Consider the following 19,524-nt stretch of genomic DNA (forward strand, 5'->3'; position numbering starts at 1 on the left):
TTAAAATAATCCCACCTTTTCTCTGCAGGGCATTTATTCTGTCAGTCCCTATGAGTATTAAAATCATCAGTGTGTAGCAGTGTTTGCTTACCACAAAATGAGAGAATTAAATGAAAAATGCATAAAATTTAAAAATCAAAATACCAATTGTCTATTTACATGGGTACCCTGTTTAAAAATGTTTTCCAGACGTTGTATATCCAATGTACCCATGACTGCTGTTTTGTCACTCCCCTTGCTGGCCTTTCTTACTTTTTCCTGGTTGCTGTATTAAACTACTGCTTTCTACAGGATGACCAAAAATATTGGTGATGATGGAGGTGGCGATGACAATACTTTCAATTTCAGCTGGAAGGTATTCTGCAGCTGGGACTATCTGATTGGTAACCCTGAAACAGCTGACAACAAATTTAATTCTATCACAATGAACTTTAAGGTAAAGGCACAGACCTCCAAAGCTTATATTCTTTATATTCTAAGAATATCACTGGGAAGCGTACCGTGAGAATTGTCAAATCTCTTGAGAGCTGTCATCATTGTTGCCTGCTATGATGTGGACACAAGTCTGATTATGACGGAGATATCCCATGACCCATAACAGCTGTATTTTCTCTTCAGAACTTTTCTTCTCCAAATTTAGTAAGAAGATACTGCTATTTGACTCAAATAGGAGTTGGCAGAGTCAGACAGTTCAAATACCTTGACAATGCTCACCAGCTATTTGTAGAAACATGTAGGCTCAGTATATAACTTGATTCTAAAGCATTACAACATAGCTTTAAAACAATACTAGGAGAGCAGGGCATGGCTGAACAGACCTGTAAACACAGCATTTGGGAGATGAGAGGCCCAAGGATCAGGAATTTAAGTACAGCATCAGCTACAACGTGAGTTTGAAGCCATCAGAGGCTACATGAAATTGTTTCATCAAAGCAAAGCCCTACATGCTGACCCACCCAGCCCTCACTGTAAAAAATAAGTACTGAAAGAGGGTATCTTATTGAATGAAAATTCTCCTGCTGTTATTATTTATAAAAGGGTCTCAGGTAGCCCAGACCAGCCTCAAGCTTGCTATGTAGCAGTTGCTAACACCAAACTTATCCATCCTCCTGCCTCTACCAATTCACTTACTGTACTGTTCTGTCATTATTCAACTATTTTATGGAATTTCAGATTTAGTTTAAATTTTGTTTTTCTCAATTCACAATCTTTTCACAACTGTGTTTCTTTTGTGTTCTGTTCTGCCTGGCTACAGGAAGCCATCATAGAAGAAAGAGCGGCCCAGGTGGAGGAGAACGTCCACCTCATAAGATTCCTGAGGTTTCTTGCTAACTTCTTCGTGTTCCTAACACTTGGTGCAAGTGGATACCTCATCTTTTGGGCTGTGAAGCGATCCCAGGAATTTGCACAGCAAGATCCTGACACCCTTGGGTGGTGGGAAAAAAATGAAGTTCGTCTCTGCATGCTTGGAAACTCATACTTGCTCTTTTGTGGGTTATGTTTCTGCAGTTGAACATGAGACAAGGCTGCTTTCTGCCTGATGCTCTTTTCTACTCTCCTGCTTACCCATCATGCTGCATATTCCCCACCGTCCTCCTGTCCTCTTTCCGAATCCATGCTGTTGGGTTTTCCAGCTATGACAAGATGGAAAGTTAGAACGAGAAGGGAAAAGAGAATATTTTATAGAGGGAAGGGTGGATCTTAGGAGATGGTATGACAGGCAAAGTTAGGAAAACCAGACTGACAGCCTTGACATTTTATTTTATTTCAATTCTAAGACTCTTTTTATAACCCAATATTGCTTTTTTGGAAGATGTTACTTCTACAACTGAAAGGCCAGTTTCCTGACTGTTTGTTCATAGTTCCTATACCTATCTTATAAGAAGCACCCGGATTACCTGGTTAATTTTATGTTTCTGGGCTTTTCACAAGAATCCCAGTGACACATCTCCATTTCTTTCTTGCAAAATCCTGTGTTCCTCAGCTATTCAAATGAGGAAGGCCAGCTTGTGGCCAGACTTACCTGCAGAGAATCTGCCCAATCAGTGTGTAGGAGAGCATGATTAGAACACAGATTTACACCAGGAAATCATTGGTTTTGAGTTATTGCTAGAGTCTGTGGTACCTGAGGTATTTTTGTGTGCCACACGACATCAACTTGAACTTGGGTGTTTTCAAAGCGCGTGCAGATTTATGCTATGAGATGCTTGGGTACCACAGATGGAAACTTCCCCAAAACTGTGTAGATGAAAGAGTTTTGAGATAGTGCTTCAAAAAAATACCTTTACATAAAAACTGTGTAAAATCTTCAGAAGTAATAACAGCAAAACTGAACCACACATTTAGATATCACAGTATTACAGTTTCCATGGAAACCTGTAAAGTGGCAGTTATTAACCAGGGGAATTTTTTTCTTTTAAAGGATTTTCAAAATATTCTCATAATGCTGATAGTAAATGTAAGAAAAACCATTCAGCTTTGGCCAACAGCACAATGGTTCTATTCTCGTGTAAATGAATCATATCAAATGATGAATGGTTGCTGATCATTAACTTCTTCCCGTCACTCGGGGGACAGAAAGCTAGCGAGCTTGAGGCTACCTGGACTCTCACTGAATTCTAGGCCAGCCTATCTCAGTATCCCAAAAAGAATAACTCTTTGTAAGAATGCATTTAATATCTGTTTAAGAGGAACTCCGAGCTCTAGATACGGATGAAGATAATAGTGGAGACTCAAAAATGACCCCACACATCTGCTGGCACAGAAGCTAGACTGTCTTTATATGGAGGTGTACAGAATCTGCCAAATTTTAATGTCAGTTGAGATATTTCATGCTGATTTTATATCATGCTGAGTTATACATCCTCTTGATAATTCTAATAGAGTGTTTTTAGTAAAAAAAAAACCCTAAAAGATAGCTTTTATATTCTAACTATATTCTGGTAGTTCTAATCATTCAAAATATGGAGTATACAGGGGGAAATAAGAAAATGGGTAGTGCCGACAGTTTGAGTCATGTGTTTAGAGAACAAGTTCAGGAGTGACTTTTAGTCTTTTCTTCCTCTTTACCTCATTTTCAAAATGCTATGCATTAGCATATCACAGTCAGTAACCACATAGATCAGTGGGTTCTCTGGCCAGAGAGATAAATTGTGCACTCACTATGCCAGGGAAACATGATCATGGGCACATTGCAAGTTCATATGCATAGCTTATAAATATGAGTTGAATATTGTCTTTGTTGTTTTATTGAGACCAAATGCTAAAAAGGCGTGGCATATTCTTAGCTTTTTAAAGTGTCAAAGTAACCTAGCTGAAAATTTTCTCAACTTCCAGAGGGAAGCTGTAATAACTGAAACGCCCTGATCCCTGTGTCTCCTTGTAGATGAACATGGTTATGTCCCTCCTGGGGATGTTCTGTCCCACACTGTTTGACTTATTTGCTGAATTGGAAGATTACCACCCTCTCATTGCTCTGAAGTGGCTCCTGGGGCGCATTTTTGCTCTTCTCCTGGGCAACCTGTATGTATTTATTCTTGCCTTGATGGATGAGATTAACAACAAGGTGAGCCTTGTGTGTCTGGATTGTCCTTGTCATCAGCATGCTAATTACCCAGTCCAGCCTTTGAAACTGTGCTGTGTTATTTTCCTTTCCACCTTTTTGATTTCTAGATTGAAGAGGAGAAGCTCGTGAAGGCCAATATTACTCTGTGGGAAGCCAACATGATTAAGGCTTACAATGACTCCCTCACCGGGAACACCACAGGACCACCATTTTTTGTTCATCCTGCAGATGTACCTCGAGGACCCTGCTGGGAAACAATGGTGGGACAGGTAACATTATGAAGAAAAGTTTATGTTGTTAGGGGGCAAAGCTGGCTGAATATTTCCTCCAAACTACAGTGTTTTTGTTTATGGTTTAATAATAAGAATAGAGATGGTTTATTGAATATTTAGTGTTTGCTGGCTCCAAATTTCATACGTATTGACAAAGGAAGACTTCATATCTATCCCCAGAGATAGACACATTTTCTTTATATAGTACTTTTATAGCTGTACATAAAAGGATAGTTTGCAATCATGTGAAGAGATTCATGCCACCTGTTACATGCTAACAACACACCTTGATTTAGATACAGACTCAAATAGTGATAATGCGGAGCTCTGCTTAATGTTATTTGTTTTTATAAAAAGCTCTAGTGGTTTTATAATACCAATTTTTAGCTAATAATTTTCCCTTAAGCCTTAAAAGAAATGCTATTTTAAGTTGTTTGTTTTTATAATGGTTATGTAAATGACCCTTGTCTAACTAAGACTAGTGATATTTACCAGATAAAAGAAATAAGGCCTATTGCTTATGTCCAATAAAGGGAAATAAAAATCAAACATAAACAACCAGAGATGCTGTTTCAGAGTCTCCCACTTATGTACAGATTCTATTTGTGTTTTCTGAAGCTTGTAATTTTATCACATTGGAGAAAACACTCTTAGTGTTCATTTAACCTTAGTTTATCAAGTATGGACAAATTCAAGTATATTTTAGTATTTCTAGAACATAGCAGTTCATCTGTATCAGTCATAGAGTCTATAAATTACTTAAACAGATTTTTTTTAATTTTTAAAAATATTTTTGTTTTTCGAGATAGGGCTTCTTTGCAGCTTTAGAACCTGTTCTGGAACTAGCTCCTTTACACCAGGCTGGCCTCAAATTCATAGAGATCCAACTGCCTCTGCCTCCCAAGTACTGGGATTAAAGATGTGCACCACCACTGCCCGTCTATGTAAATGAATTTAAAATTATATTTTCTGTAGGATGAGAATATCAGTGTATTAACGCAAACCTTACTGAAGTAATGCAATGTAAACAAATGTGGCCTCAAAAGACATCTTCACTCCATGTCTGACATTCAGGAGGTTAAGCCAATCAAGATTTCAATTATGGGAGAAATATATATATATGTGTGTGTGTGTGTGTGTGTGTGTGTGTGTGTATGTATGTATATATAATATACAACACTAGAATTATATGATTGAATATGGAATAGAGAATGCATAGTCTAATAAAATATTTTGCTTTATTTACTTTTTAAGCATTTGATGATCAGATAAGTTTCTTTCTTGGTGCATATTGCTTTTTTTCAGGCCTTCACATGCTTCTAGAGACATCCATGAAGAATAAACTAATACCTGTATGCTTTTAAAAGAGAGATTCTATGGGCTGTGGTGTGGTAGGCAGAGCAAGGGCCGTCCAAGTTGTTCACTTTATGGATTTAAACATGTAGCGGCTTAGCAGGATGAATGACCCTGAACTATGTTGAGTGAGTCTAGTAAGGTTACAAGGTGTATCTCTCTAAGAGAGACACAGAGACAACGTCGGAGAATTGAGATGTGACAAAGAAAGCAGAGATTGGAGTGATGTGCTTTAGAGGTGGAGGAAGGGGCAAAGGCTGAAGGAGTGTGGACAATCTCTTGGAGTTAGAAGGCAAGGGAAGCAGATCTCCTGTGTCTACACTTTGATATTAAACTTCTTATTTACAGAACCATGAAAAAACAGTTGTATTATTTTAATCTACAAAGCCCATGACAGTTAGTTCTGTCAGGAGCAGGCAATCACCTTTTGGTGCATGTCGCAGTGCTCTTTGGGAAGAATGTTCTCATGGGCTGTTTCTTCACACCTAACCTATCCCCTACATCTGCAACCCGGAGTTTAAGAACAGAGACCCTTGCAATGTGCAGTTTGCAAATGTGCAGATTGATAGGCTTTTTTTTTTCTGTAATGTATTAAAGCCTGTCCTTTTACAGGCAAGCACCTGCTGAACAGGATCAGTAAAACTAACTGTAAAGAATAAGATACAGGATGACCATTTCTTAGGCAAGGAGAGATTAATTCCACATGAAGTATCATTCTAAGAGAAATTTATGTTCCTGATGTAGAAGCTTCTGTGGAAGTCCTCCATGTGTCAACTCCTAATAACACAAAAACCATGGGCTCTAGAACATGCTGTAAATCTCAGAACATGCTGTGTGCAGTTTTCTGAATCATATCTTGTAGTGAGTTTCCTATTTCATGATTGTTTCTTACTGCCATTCTCTCCCTTTTTCCTTCAATATCTTGATAAGAGACATTCCCCTTCCATGACTGGCTCTGCTGACTTTCCCATAAGTTTTTGACACCCATTTTGAGGAAGAAAAGTAGAAAAGAAGGGAAATATAGAAGGCTGGCTAGGTCAGCAGAATCTGGGACAGTGATAGTAACTTGGTGCATATATCAGCTTTGAGTGCTAGTAAGCACTGGCCCTCATTGTATCAGTATTTCCATTTTTGTTTCTGGGAACATTTCTATCCTTTAGTCAATAAAAAATGAAGAAATAGTAAAGGCAGTTGGGTTTGTGTAATTATGGCGATATACCCTAAAAATGCATGATTCTATGAAACATTCTAGGTGTTTTCTCTTTCTTTGAATGTCTTCTACTTTGTTCTTTCCGTGATGTTGTGGCACTCAGAACTCACTTGGTTCTAAACCCATTAAATTTACTTTCCTTTTAACTCTGAAGTTCTTTTCAAATAATAATTTTTTACCTACAGTGGAAGGTAATAAGACAGACAACAGAAACTTCACCGTGAGCCAAGTAGGCATGTTCTATGGATGACATTGTGTTTTGAAGCCAAGTGCTGAGGACCACAGTAAGAAAGGCTAACACTGATTCCCATGAAATGTGCCAAGCATGAACTCCTTAAAATTTTAAGCCAACCATGTGAGATCCCCCAAGCATCATCACTCTGTAGATGAGAATACTGAGAAGTAGATATGCTCAAGTGAGCACCATCCTAATTAGTCTGAACAATAGAAACCTGGAGTTAGATATTAGGGTGAAAGCTGAAAGATCAGAGAATAGGAGCAGTAGTAATCACTAGACTTCAATCCTCTACAAATCCTCAGACCGAATCAGGGGCAGTACTGCTTACAAATCCCTTTTAAATGCTCCATAGCCAGACCTCATCAGAGTTTGTACGAGCAGCACAACCCAGGAAGCCACCTTCAAAATTGTGTGACTTTTTTCTGCTACTACTTAGTCAGGAAAACCTCTCTTAAAGGAGCCACGTCGTTAAGCCATGCTTAATTCTGTTGTTTTGCTTTTGTTTTTTTGTTTTTGTTTTATGCTTAGAATTCCTTCCCAAACTCTCTCAGGTTTTAAGTGAATTTAGGTTGCCCATGTTGGGTACCAATTTGTTATAAGGTGGCTGCTTGTTTGTTCCTGGCTGCTTAGCCCTGAAGTAACCACACAGAAACTGTATTAATTAGATCACTGCTTGGCCCATTAGCTCTAGCTTCTTATTGGCTAACTCTTACATCTCAGTATTACTCATTTCTATTAATTTGTGTATTGCCACATAGCTGTGGCTTACCAGATAAAGTTCCAGTGTCTGTCTCAGGCAGGGCTACATGATTTCTCTCTTGACTCTACCTCCTTTCTCCCAGCATTCAGTTTAGTTTTCCCCACCTAGCTCTACTCTAGCCTATCAGGTCAAGTCAGTTTCTTTATTACCCAATGGTGATCACAGCATACAGTGGGGAATCACACATCACCATCTGATGATTGATACTTAAAATGTATACAAGTGTGTTCATATCTTCCTTGTGGAATTGATGTAAAATATCATACCTTGGAGGAGAATAATATTTCAGTCACTAGGTGATGACCCTTCCTTAAGGAGGTGTGAGGGACTGTATACCACTCTGAAGTTATCCCTTCTCAGGAAATCTTCCTGAAGAAACTAGAAAAATAACCTCCTCAACCTACCTCTAGAACATGCTTGTTGTCAGGGTCTTAGCTTTGACAAGGGAATAAAAAGGCGAATGAGAACATAAAAGAGAAAGATTTCATTACAGATTAATCAGGAATACTAGCACATATAATCTTTTTTTCCATATTTACTTAATGGCTGATACATATCCAGAGTTTCTGGATACTAGAGATATAAAGGGATTGAAAGGGGGACACATTTTGTGAAAATTACAGCCTATTTATTACATAGAGAGAGGCAAGGCCATTAACAACATAATTATAAAAAGATTTCAAATATACATTGGCAATGAGACAAAGATAGAATGCATGCAATCTGAGTTCATTTTGGTATAGCACATCTCTGATTCAGCGAGCAAAGGACGCTTGCCTTAGTCATGCTCTGACCATGTTTGTCAGTTGGTACAAACTGAGACAGGAGGGGAGTTAGGCAAGATTGGTTGAGGAAGACCATGTGCAAGGCCAAGTACCCTGGAAAAGCATGGAGTCAGATGGTCTAAAAAAAAAAAGGCTAATGAAACTCCAAAGAGAAAATAATGGAGGCGTAGTACAAGAATAACAGAAAGAGCTGTGTGCAGGGCCCCCTAGAAGGTTGTGGAACTGCTTGCCCCAGTGATGAGAGGTTTCAAAAGACCTATGAGCAAAGGCTTTCTTTCCTTTCTGTCATTTTTTTTCTGTTTCTTTATCTCTACTTTGAGGTCAAAATGTCCTGTTGCTTCCAGGCCTTTGTCATGGGTTACTTTGCAGGAAAATTAATGTTAAAATAATCCTAAAATACATATTTAAAGTTTCAATAATCTTTTGTTTTCATTATATTTACATTGTAGTAAACTTACACCTATGGCAGTTGATGTATATATTTAATTTTAATATATACATATAGTATACCTACATGAGTGTTTTGTTAAAAATAAGTTTATTCCACATATCTTATCCTATAGATTTTTTAAAAACTTGTGTTGAAAACAAGTTTTTTGTATTTTTAAAAATATCATTGTTGTGGTTTGAATGTGAAATATACTCACTCCACAAGGTGTTGTGTTTGAAAATCTGATTGCAAGCTGGTGGCACTGTTTTGAAAGGTGGTAAAATCTTTAGGGAATAGAGCCAAGCTGGAGAAAGCAGAGAACTGGGGGGAGGTCTGGGGTAGAGTTTGCCTGAACACTACTGATGTTCATTTTTTGCTTCCTTACTGTTTTAGTATTGTGACCAGCTGCCTCACACTCATGCCACTATGCTTCCCGCATAATGGACCGTATCCCCTTCAAGTGTAAGCTGGAGGAAACTCTTCTCTATTATGTAGCCTCTTGTTATGTATTTGGCCAACACCAAGGGGAAAAAAAAAAAAACAATACAAGCACGTTTTAAAGCAACCTCATTGAAGTTCCAGCCACATACCATACACACATTACACTTTCAAAGTATACAATTCAATGCCAGATACAAATCTAAAATGTATGCATATTGAGTATTTTCCACTTGTTTTTAAACTTTGGTGTCACAAAGTTTCTCAGTAAAAACAAGAAGCTGGTAGGAAGATTTGAGGATGGAGCTGCTTATTTTATGAGTATCAAAATACACAGGAGCTATTTTTCATTTACTCGATGTGCCTACTTGTCCTTTTTCTCTTTTATCATTAGCTTTAGTCTTCAAGCCAGTGACTTAGAAACATCACAGTTTTGATATCAATATTAGGGTCATCTGAAGACAAAAATGTGTTCATTAATAAAGACTGTATTGTACCAGGAGTTTGTACGACTCACCGTTTCTGATGTTTTGACCACTTACGTCACGATCCTCATCGGTGACTTCCTCAGAGCATGCTTTGTGAGGTTTTGCAACTACTGCTGGTGCTGGGATTTGGAATACGGATATGTAAGTATGGTGCTGACTTCCCCTTTATCAGATTTCTGTTCTGTGATTCATTTACACACACAGCATGAGTGGAAGTATGCCTCAGAGTTATATGAGTGAGGTCACCTCGTGAGATGTCAATAAGCAAATATTCATCAGTGCAGTTATCTGTTAATGAGACTTTCTCTGTCTTGCCAGCCAACCTCCAAATAAAGATAGAGACTTTTTTTCCTTTTTTTTTTTTTTCCTGAGAGAGAGTTTCTCTGTGTAGCTTTGGAGCCTGTCCTGGAACTTACTCTGTAGCCCAGGCTGGCCTTGAAATCCCAATCAACTCTGCCCAGCTCAGCATGGTTGAGGCATGTTCCCAGTCTTTGAGAGCCATGCACATTGCACCATTTTCTGGCACACAGTGGGTCTTATGTTGCCATTAAGCAAGGTGTAGCACTCTGCTTACAAACCTCATTTAAATGCTCCATACCTGGACCTCCTGAAAGAGACAAATTCATTTGTGCTGGCAGAACAGGAAGCTGCTGTTTTTAAAGTAGCCATGCAATTTTTGCCACTAAAGCTGAATCCAGGAAACCTCTTAAAGGAGCCACATCTCTGCTTGTCACCAGCAAGCAGAGCAAGAAGTTGCATTAAACTCTGTTGTGTGTGTGTGTGTGTGTGTGTGTGTGTGTCTAGAAGTCCTTCCCCAAACTGTCAGGTTTTAAGTGGATTTAGTTGGCCACCTTGGCACAAATCAATTTGGTGTCAGAGGCCACTCATTTGTTCCCTGCTACTCAGACCTAAAATAATCACACAGAAACTATATTATTTGCAATACTGTTTGGCCAATAAATTAAGCATATTTTTAGCTAGCTCTTATATCTTAAACTAACCCATCTCCATTAATCTGTGCATCACCACGGGATTGTGGCTTACCGGAGAAGTTTCAGCAAGTTCCTGCAGAGGCATCTGTCTCTTGTGGTGGCTACATGGCTTTCCTCCGACTCTACCTAATCTCTCTCTATCTCTTTTGGCATGGCTATATTCTGTTAAGCCATTGGCTGAAAGCAGCTTCTTTATTAACCAATAAAAGCAACACATATACAGAAGGACTTCATATACCATAGAGACTTCTTATTAATTATGAAAGTTTCAACCTATAGCTTAGGCTTGTTTCTAACTAGCTGTTATAACTTAAATTAACCCATTTATTTTAGTCAATGTTCTACTACATGTCATAACCCCTCTTCCATCTTGCACCTTCCTCCTGTTTCCTTTCCATGTCTTCTGGTGTCTATCTTGGGGCCTGGATTCCTCTTCTTTCTCTCTCTCTCTCTACCCAGAAGTCCCACCTATCCTCCCTTTCTAGTTATTGCCATTTGACTTTTTATATTAAACCAATCACAATGACACATCTTTATAAGTGAAATTAAATTTTTCACAATAGTCATAATTCAGAAAAACCCAGATTTGAGTGTCATGGTTTCTGATACCAAAATAAAGTCAGCTCTGGATCTTTAAAGTTATGGACCTTAAACTGTCAGTTAAAATGTTGAAGGAAACCTTGATCCCATGGTCAGTTCCTTTTCTACGAAGCTAGTTGGTGTCACTATAAGATTGCTATAAACTGTATACTCTTTATATCCCTGTGAATTTTGCTGTGGGACTGGGTAATTATCACACACCAGTTACTATGTGGTACATGAGGTAATAAGAGGGTGCAGTGAATGTGGGGTTTGCTTTATGTGGCTCACAGACTAACACTAGCCTGACAGAGACAGCAGTGGGGGACTGTGGAGGTTTCGAGGAAGACTCAGTTTGCTGTCAGGACTTTGCTTAAATGGAGCCCAGGGGCAGCCTAGTTCTCTGAAACAATAGCACAGGTTCCTCTGAACCTCTATGGTGTTGTCTTTATCACCAGCTTTTCTTCTATGCTCAAATTAAAGTCACCCACATACTTCAGGAAAGAGGAACAGCATACATACTTGGTTCTTGGTCTAACATGTCAACAGGTCTCCATTGCCCTTTTATACAAATAAAATTTGTTTCAGTTAATCCATAGAAACAAGAGTTTCAGAAATGATAATGTCCCTATGTTTAAGCCCTCCATGGCTTTGTGAGCACCCGAATGTGCCCCAGATACCTTTCTAGGGCTCTCAGGCTCATTCAGTTTCCTTCTTTTTCTGTTTCAGCATAGTTGTTGGGTTCTAATTTACACAAATATAAACTTTTAAAATTTTCCAATACAAAAAGGTCTTTTCATTTGCACTTATTATTTCTTCCTTAAAGGGACGCTGTTGTCCACTTCCTTCTTGTCATTAAGCATCCGTTTAGTAGGTCACCCCTCAGACTCCTTCTCTGACACCATTCTAACTTAGCTCATCTAATGCTATGGCAACTCACAGTTTTGTTTTATAAACAAGATATACAGCTACTCAACATTTCCTTTTAAATTGCTTACTACCTGTCTCCTCTTACAGTGAGGCATGTATGAAAAAACTGTCTGTTGTTTGAACCAGGCTAGTCACGTGGCAAATCCTCTCTGTTGACTGCTGATGAACTTGTACCTCCACACCCTGATACCATCAGGGCAGTGGTGGCAGCCGGAAGAACTCTTCCTTTTGGTAGGCTGGGCCCACATTGTTCTGGTCATGTGTTCTATTCCAGCAAAGATCCCCCCCCCCCCCGCAAAGAAGAAATCTTCTGCACAGGTGGTTTCACTTCTATCTCAGGCTTTCTTGTATCTAGACGAAGCCTACATTCGAGTTGCTGAGCCCCATCTTTTGGTTGCCTGACTTTGAGACAATATCTTTTATTAGATCATCAATGTCACCCTTACTTAAGGTGCCCCCTAGGATGAGGCAAAAGCAGTTAGGTAATGTTCTCTGGTTCATAGCTGTGAGGTAATGCAGCAGATCCCAGATGCCCCTGTGCAGTTCTCCTATTGTTTACTATGAAGTATTCATCTGGTCTGGATTCATTTCTATTTTCCCTGTCTGATTCAGCTCCTTTGAGGCAGACATAAAAATTGCCATCTCTTTCTTAGATCATGGTTTGTCTTTTGTTTGCCTTTTATCCCTTGCTACTTTCTTCTTAAGTGGTAGAAAAGTTGACTATGAATACAAAGTCAATATAACATGACCTGGATGCAAAAAAGCTATAATTAAATGACTGTAATTTATTATTTATTGAGTGCTGACACAGCTTTTGGGTTAGTACAAAGTACAGGAAACGAGTTTTTGTTTTTAAGTCATAAAGGAAGACTTCTCTCTCATTCTAGCTTTGGAAGGTTCTTTGAAGGAAGGCTCAGAATCAAAACAAGTTATTAAATGTTAATGTTGGGTCATATATCTTTGTTGTGAATTATATCATGCTGCCAATTGATTGACTTCCTTGGAAGTCTTAAGGTGCTGGTCACTATGAGCAAACCTGTGCAAGGTGCTGAGGGGTATAGAGAAGATGAGGAAGCTGAAGTCCACAGAGAAGATGCAGCTTGGACCTGAAGTCTTGATTTTAGTTTGGCTGCCTAGTGCTTGGATATTTTTAATGAGCTCATTCTTTTAAAACTGGGAATTTCTACATAATACATTTCATTTGTTGACATGTTAGAAACCTGGCCATATTAGACTCACATTTCCAATTGGGAAAACAGGCAGAAACCTCCCACCTTCAGGCAGTAGGACAGTCATTCTTCAATTCTACAAGCACCACTACCTATATCTTACTAGCTGTAAGAATCAAAAAAGGCATACAAGGTAAATAGCAAAGGACAGATCAATTGTTCTCAGACTTTGGAGTGTATGTGTGAAAAGACAGTAAATAAGAGAAGGAGAAAGAGAGGAAAGAGGAGGGAAGAGAGGAGAGGAGAGAAAGGAGAGAGAAAGAGAGGATTATCTTCAGAAATTGAAAAAGAGTGGTCATTTCTGTCACAAAAATATTATTTCTTTGTTTTTCAGAATTTCAAAAATATGAGATTTTTGTCGAAAAATTGAAAAATACAATAAAGTTAAATATAAAAATAAAAATACAGATAATCCTACCATTAGTGAGAACATTTAAATTATCTGAATCAAATGATATTAATATTGCATATATGTGCATAAATATTATATTTTTATATGTCCCATTATAGATTTAGCATGTGTGTTTGTATACGTATATATACCTGTGTGTCTAGAGAGACAGGGAATCTACATGCCTATTTTGGGGCACCTCACTGGATGTGCCACCACATCTTCATGTTACTGTTAGATTATAGCACGATATTTATTTATGAGTTGGGGACTGACTCCAAGACCTTGGTCATGCTAACTTGTGCTCTACTACTAAGCCAAAACCTTAGCCCTCTATAACGGAAATTTATTTTTATTCACATAGATTAATTGTATAAAACAATCAGATTTGCTATGATATTTAAACATAGCATATATTTTATCATAGTCACCCTTTGCTTAGTCTCCAGCCATCTTCCCCTTCAACACCCCAGATTGTCTAAATTTTAATTTCATGTCCGTTTTAGGCCCCCCTACATTGCATAATGATGGAAAGCATTCAGTTCTTATTTTTATGGATCTAGTTTATTTTTATCATGAAGATCTGCACTTTCATTAATTCTCTCACAAATGTAATATGATTTTTAATTTAATTAATATTAATTTTTATAATATTCTACAGCTAGATTTAGGAAAATTTACAGTAGTTTAGTTTCATCAGTTGAACTATATTTTTGTTAAAATAACTGTCATGATGACATTTAATTATATTAATGTAGGCAAACATCATCATAGATACATCATAGTGCTGTCCACACATTTGTTCCTTACAACATATTTCTCTAAGGTGGTTTGCTTGGTTAGAGAAAAGGTGCCTTTTCTCTCTTCTGTTCTCTTTTATTTTATTTTTGTCATTGCTCCCTAGTTACAATGAATGTCTTAAACTAACATTTAATTTACACTGACAACAAACTTAGTGTTTATCAACAAAAAGAGTCAAGAGTATCTGAGAAGATGTAGAATTATATGTCAGTATGTGTGAACAAGTTCTTCATCTTCTTTATATTTGTATTTTTAAGGAGATCTTTGTTGCATTAATACAAACCAAAATCATGAGAGATTTCCTTGAGATCTGTTGAAGAAGCTCAAGGTTATCCATAAACGTGTATAATATTCAGACCATCCCATCTGAGTGCAAGCCTAATCATTTGGCATTTTGTAACACTCTGTTTTTATTTAGTACATGCTACATATCAGAAGTGTTACAAATAATTTACAAATTTTAAACTATTTTTTCATTCCATGTAAACAATCCAGAATGCTGTGAAGTAGTTATTATTCCCACTCCATAATAAACTAAGGCTTAAAGTATGTTAAATCAATGGCATATAGCCAGTTAGTAGTAGGCTTACAACTAAAACCCCTGTCTAATTTACTTCAAAGCCATTTACATTTACCCTACATCAGACATTCACTGTAACCCAGAGTATCTAAAGACTCTGCCAAAGAATGAATGCAACATAGGACTTCTTAAATTGCTAATGCTTCCTGGATTCAAGACGTTACGTTCAGTAGAATGGAGTAAATGTGAATGAGTAGAAGGAAAAAGATGGAAGATGCTCCCGAGGTCAATATGAGGATTAATGAGATTGCCGTCAGGAAGACAGCATGGTACAGAGGCAGTGAGAAGACTTGGGCACACCGTGATGGAGCAGGAATGAATGTGCAGAACCTACGGAACAGGGTTCATATGATATCGAACCACAGTCTGTGGACAGAGCCAGTCTGCGGCTAGCAGGATCCTACTTCTCAGCTAGGCTGAAAGGCAAAGCCTCAAGGAGTGAATCATCCTGGTAGATGAAGCTAAAGCTTATCCTAGATCTGTGGTTCTCTAATTTAGTCAGTCATCAGAGTCCACCGAGGGCCTAGAGGCTTTAGCAGTTCTATTCGGTAGCTGTGGGGCAGGGTCCGGGAATTAACGCCTCTTCCCAGCTCCTTGGTGACCCTGTGACTGCAGTCTGGAGACCACACAGGAGCAACACTGCTCTGGAGTCTCAGCCCAGGCTAACTAGGCACTGAGTCAAGTGGTAGAGCTGTGGGAACTGGGAATTGTGTGAATATGTTCATTAACTCTGAGGCTCTGATTGCATTTCCTAACAGCTGTATGGGGGCATTCTGCTCCAGATAACCCAATTTTTCAGGGGCTCAATGGATTTCCCCAGGTGTTTGTCCAGTGAACCCTGGGTAGATGCCTGATTCTAGCCCAGTATAAAGTTCAAAATTAAATATATATATGGCTTCCATTCTTGGGCTATTATCCTCTGTGCAAAAACAAGTGAGTCCTTCTGTTGCTGGCAGTGCGGGTGGGGTGAGTGGCCATGGGTGAGCTTTTTACATTGCTCTCATTACATGATCTCAGGTTTCAAGGAAACATGCTTACTTCCCCCTTTCTCATGCACTATAATAATAATAATGCATTATTTTTCCTGTCTCAGAGGCAATGAAACAAATATATTCCTAATTAATTTTTATTTGGTAAAGTATTGTTTTAATACTTTAAATATAACACAATCTCATCGTTTCAACAAGTTTCCCTCTCAAAGAATGAATGCTGAATCATACATATCTACATAACTTTGCCTTCTCATAAATGTGCCATTTTTAGAGTGGGGAGATATGTGTTTACTATACGACATATTAAGTTTCATTTTTTGAAGTGTTTACAGAGAAGCAATTTTTTTTAAATAACTGGGTCTTAGTTTTCAATAAATATCAGATTTCAGGTTACGAAAGGGTGTTAGAAAATTTCTAGTCAGGAACTGGTGACTTTTCTGAAAAGGGATGGGCCATGATGTAGACTTTGCCAATGATACTCTCTCTGCTTCAGTCAACAGCTTTGCTTTAATCTAAAGCCATGAATGACAACGCACGACAGAGTAGGTGCAGCTTTATTCTAATAAAATAGTTTCTGGAAAGCAGATGGCCTTCATCTTCAGTTTATGGGCTGTAACATGCTGGCTCCAGGCCTACTTCATTTCATTGATTTATCTGTGCAAAAACCGGGTCCCCAAGAGATGAGTGCCTGGCCCTTCTCAAGCACTCGGGAAACACTGGGGCAGAGCATACTGCTCAAATGTAATTCCACGTTAAGTGTCCATACAGAAGACTACAGAACACAGAAGGCACCCTTGCAGCCTCGCTGTTTCCTGTCAGTTTAGAAAACCAACAGCTTATTCCTTCAGTTGCTTCTGCTGTGATGGGGAGGCCAGAGGATTCCCAGTTTGTCTCTTATGCTTTCCTTATAAAGATTTCTTTCTTTTTGTATTTTTTGTGATGTGTGAGTATCTACATGTTCAAATGTGTGGTACATGTGTATTAGTACCCTCAGAAGCCAGAAAAGGTGTTGGGGCTCTTAGAGCTGCAGTTACAGTTACTTGTGAGGTTTGCCATGTGGGTGCTGGGAACTGAACTGCGGTCCTTTGTTACAAGTGGTCGAGAGCACTGAGCTCCTCCGTTGTGCTTTTCTAGTCAGCAAGTTAGGTCTCAAATATCTCATTCAAAATGACATTGTGGGAAAATAAAAGAGTAGGAACTTAAAGTGTTGAATTTGTTACATGCTCCATACTTGGCTAAATCCTGATGCCCAAAGCAACCACAATTGAAGGTTTGATTCTTAAAAAGGCAACAGGAAGCCGTTCCAGGCCACAGATGATGCAGATCGCCTAACTAAACAGCTTTCCAATGTGTTTGGGGAATCACACAGGCTCTAAGCAAAAATCATACTCCAGGCAAAAGGCTTCGGTGGCACAGGAGAGAGCCCTCTAGCGAACAGAGAGATTTGGAGTGCATTTTGCCCAATTAGAGGAATTCTTGTTTCTTCCCCTGCCCTCTTTTCTCTCCCCTCCCTCACACTCCCTCCCTCCCTTCTTTTCTTCCTCTCTCTTTTCCTTCCTCCCTCCTTCCCTCCCCTCTCTCTTTCTTGACTTCCTTCTATTCATCTTTCCTTCTATCTTTCTCTTTCTTTCCCTTCTTCCCTCCCTCCCTCCCTCCCTCCCTCCCTCCCTCCCTCCCTCCCTCCCTCCCTCCCTCCCTCCCTCTCTCTTTCTTTTTTTTCTTTTCTATCTATACAGGGTCTTCCATATAAAAAGCTGGCTTCTGACTTGCTATGTAGCTAAGAATGATCTTGAACTTTCTGATCCTCTTTCCTCCACCTCCCAAATGTGCAGATTACAGGCAGGCATGCGCCACTGAACCCATTTTATTCTGGAGCTAGGGTGTACAGCTGGGCTTTTGTGTCTATCAGCTAAGTTAGATCTCTACTCCCATAGACTTGTGAGGTGAAGGAAACTTTTTTGTTGTTGATTTTAGAACACAAGCTTTAGGCTAAACCTTTTGTATCCAGTGAACATTATGCTTCCAGTAAAACTTCAGACCAAATAAGTAATTTACATGTATCCTCTAACACTGTCTCGAATAAGTTTATGTTGAAATTATCCAGGTCATCTTTGAACACACAGGGCTTTTCTTCCTTCTGTCTCATCTTGCCATTTGATCTTGTTTAAACATTATTATTCTGGCATGTTTGCTATTTATGCCCTGGATTTGTTTCAAGGTAGACTGTCCATATTTATAAGTTGTGAAGGAAAAATAGTTTTGTTTTAGGGGGAAAGTGATATGAGGCTTGAATTCATAAGGGTTTTGAGAAGAGGCCATGATAGGGATAGCTTTGTTGGGTATTCAAGTCAAAGACCTATTCTATCTTTTTACATGTGCCTTCTAACATAATTTAAGTTAGATCTTTGACCATTTCAGACATGTATACAATGCATTCTGGTTATCCTTTCCTTCTACCTTTTTATTTCCATACTGCCCCTTGGTTCTCAGGCATAAATATTGAGATACTCTCTTGTCACTCTGGTATGTTTATGTGTATGTGCCCACGTGTATACATGTATAGATGTATGCATGTATGTGTATGTATCATGTATGTGCATATGTAGATGAGTGTGCATGTATTTGCGTATGTACGTGTGCATGCTAGTATGTGTGCATATTTATGTGTATGTGTGTATATGTATGAGTGTGTTGAGGGATGGAGTTGTTGTTATGGCTGAAGAGAGTAGGATCTGCAGTGTTCTTAGGAACCTGCCACTCCCATGTTTCTCTCATGTAATTTTCTTGACCCTCTTAATTCCTATGCTCAATTTGTTAGTCAATTGTATTGATCATGCTAATTAACATAAAATCCATTGATTTAGAAGCTTTCCTACTAGGATAGATACTGTCTTATGAGGAAGCCTTTGGATAAGCTGCCCTTGGATAGACGCCTACTGCAATAGTATTGGGGGTCTCTATGCAAGAGCAACTTGGAGCTGCTGCACTGAGTTGGACAGGATTTTTTATGTCATGATAGCTAGACATTTCATTTAGTATTTTCTATATTTTGTTTTATTTCTTTTTCTATATTTACTTTATTGTAAAGTTAATTCACATTTTTTTGAAAAATTTTTAAATATACAAAATTCTGTGTCACTCCCATTTGCTGATGACTTACTGGTCTTTTTTTTCTACTGATAGTTCCCCATAAGATTTTTTTTTAAAAATTTATACTAATATAGTAGGCTATTATATATTTTTATTTATCATTAGAACACAGTTTTCACTGATTTAATAGTCTTCCAAACTGGTTAGAGATATCAGCAACAATATACCATGGTACAAGTATATGTATGTATCTAATGTTGGCCACATAAATAATTTCATCATTCCTCATTAAAATTTATCAGGCTTTCTGATGACATTGTTAAGACAAATTCCTACCTGTGAACTTACCAGATCAAAGAAAGTGAGATTTTGAAAGCCTTAAAAATATACTGTCATCCTGT

General features: G+C 38.4%; 1 protein-coding gene across 1 annotated transcript in view; it reads left to right on the forward strand.

Moving 5' to 3' along the window:
- The window catches only part of Tmc1 (transmembrane channel like 1), a 117,463-nt gene that overhangs the window by 71,326 nt on the left and 26,613 nt on the right, over positions 1-19,524 (forward strand). The window contains exons 10-14 of the mRNA XM_057777616.1: positions 292-436; positions 1,256-1,450; positions 3,386-3,565; positions 3,673-3,834; positions 9,552-9,680. Of these exons, the coding sequence (XP_057633599.1) occupies positions 292-436; positions 1,256-1,450; positions 3,386-3,565; positions 3,673-3,834; positions 9,552-9,680 (811 nt within the window). The remainder of the gene's footprint in view (positions 1-291; positions 437-1,255; positions 1,451-3,385; positions 3,566-3,672; positions 3,835-9,551; positions 9,681-19,524) is intronic.

Source organism: Chionomys nivalis, chromosome 8, assembly GCF_950005125.1.
Source record: "Chionomys nivalis chromosome 8, mChiNiv1.1, whole genome shotgun sequence".
Lineage (NCBI taxonomy): Eukaryota > Metazoa > Chordata > Mammalia > Rodentia > Cricetidae > Chionomys > Chionomys nivalis.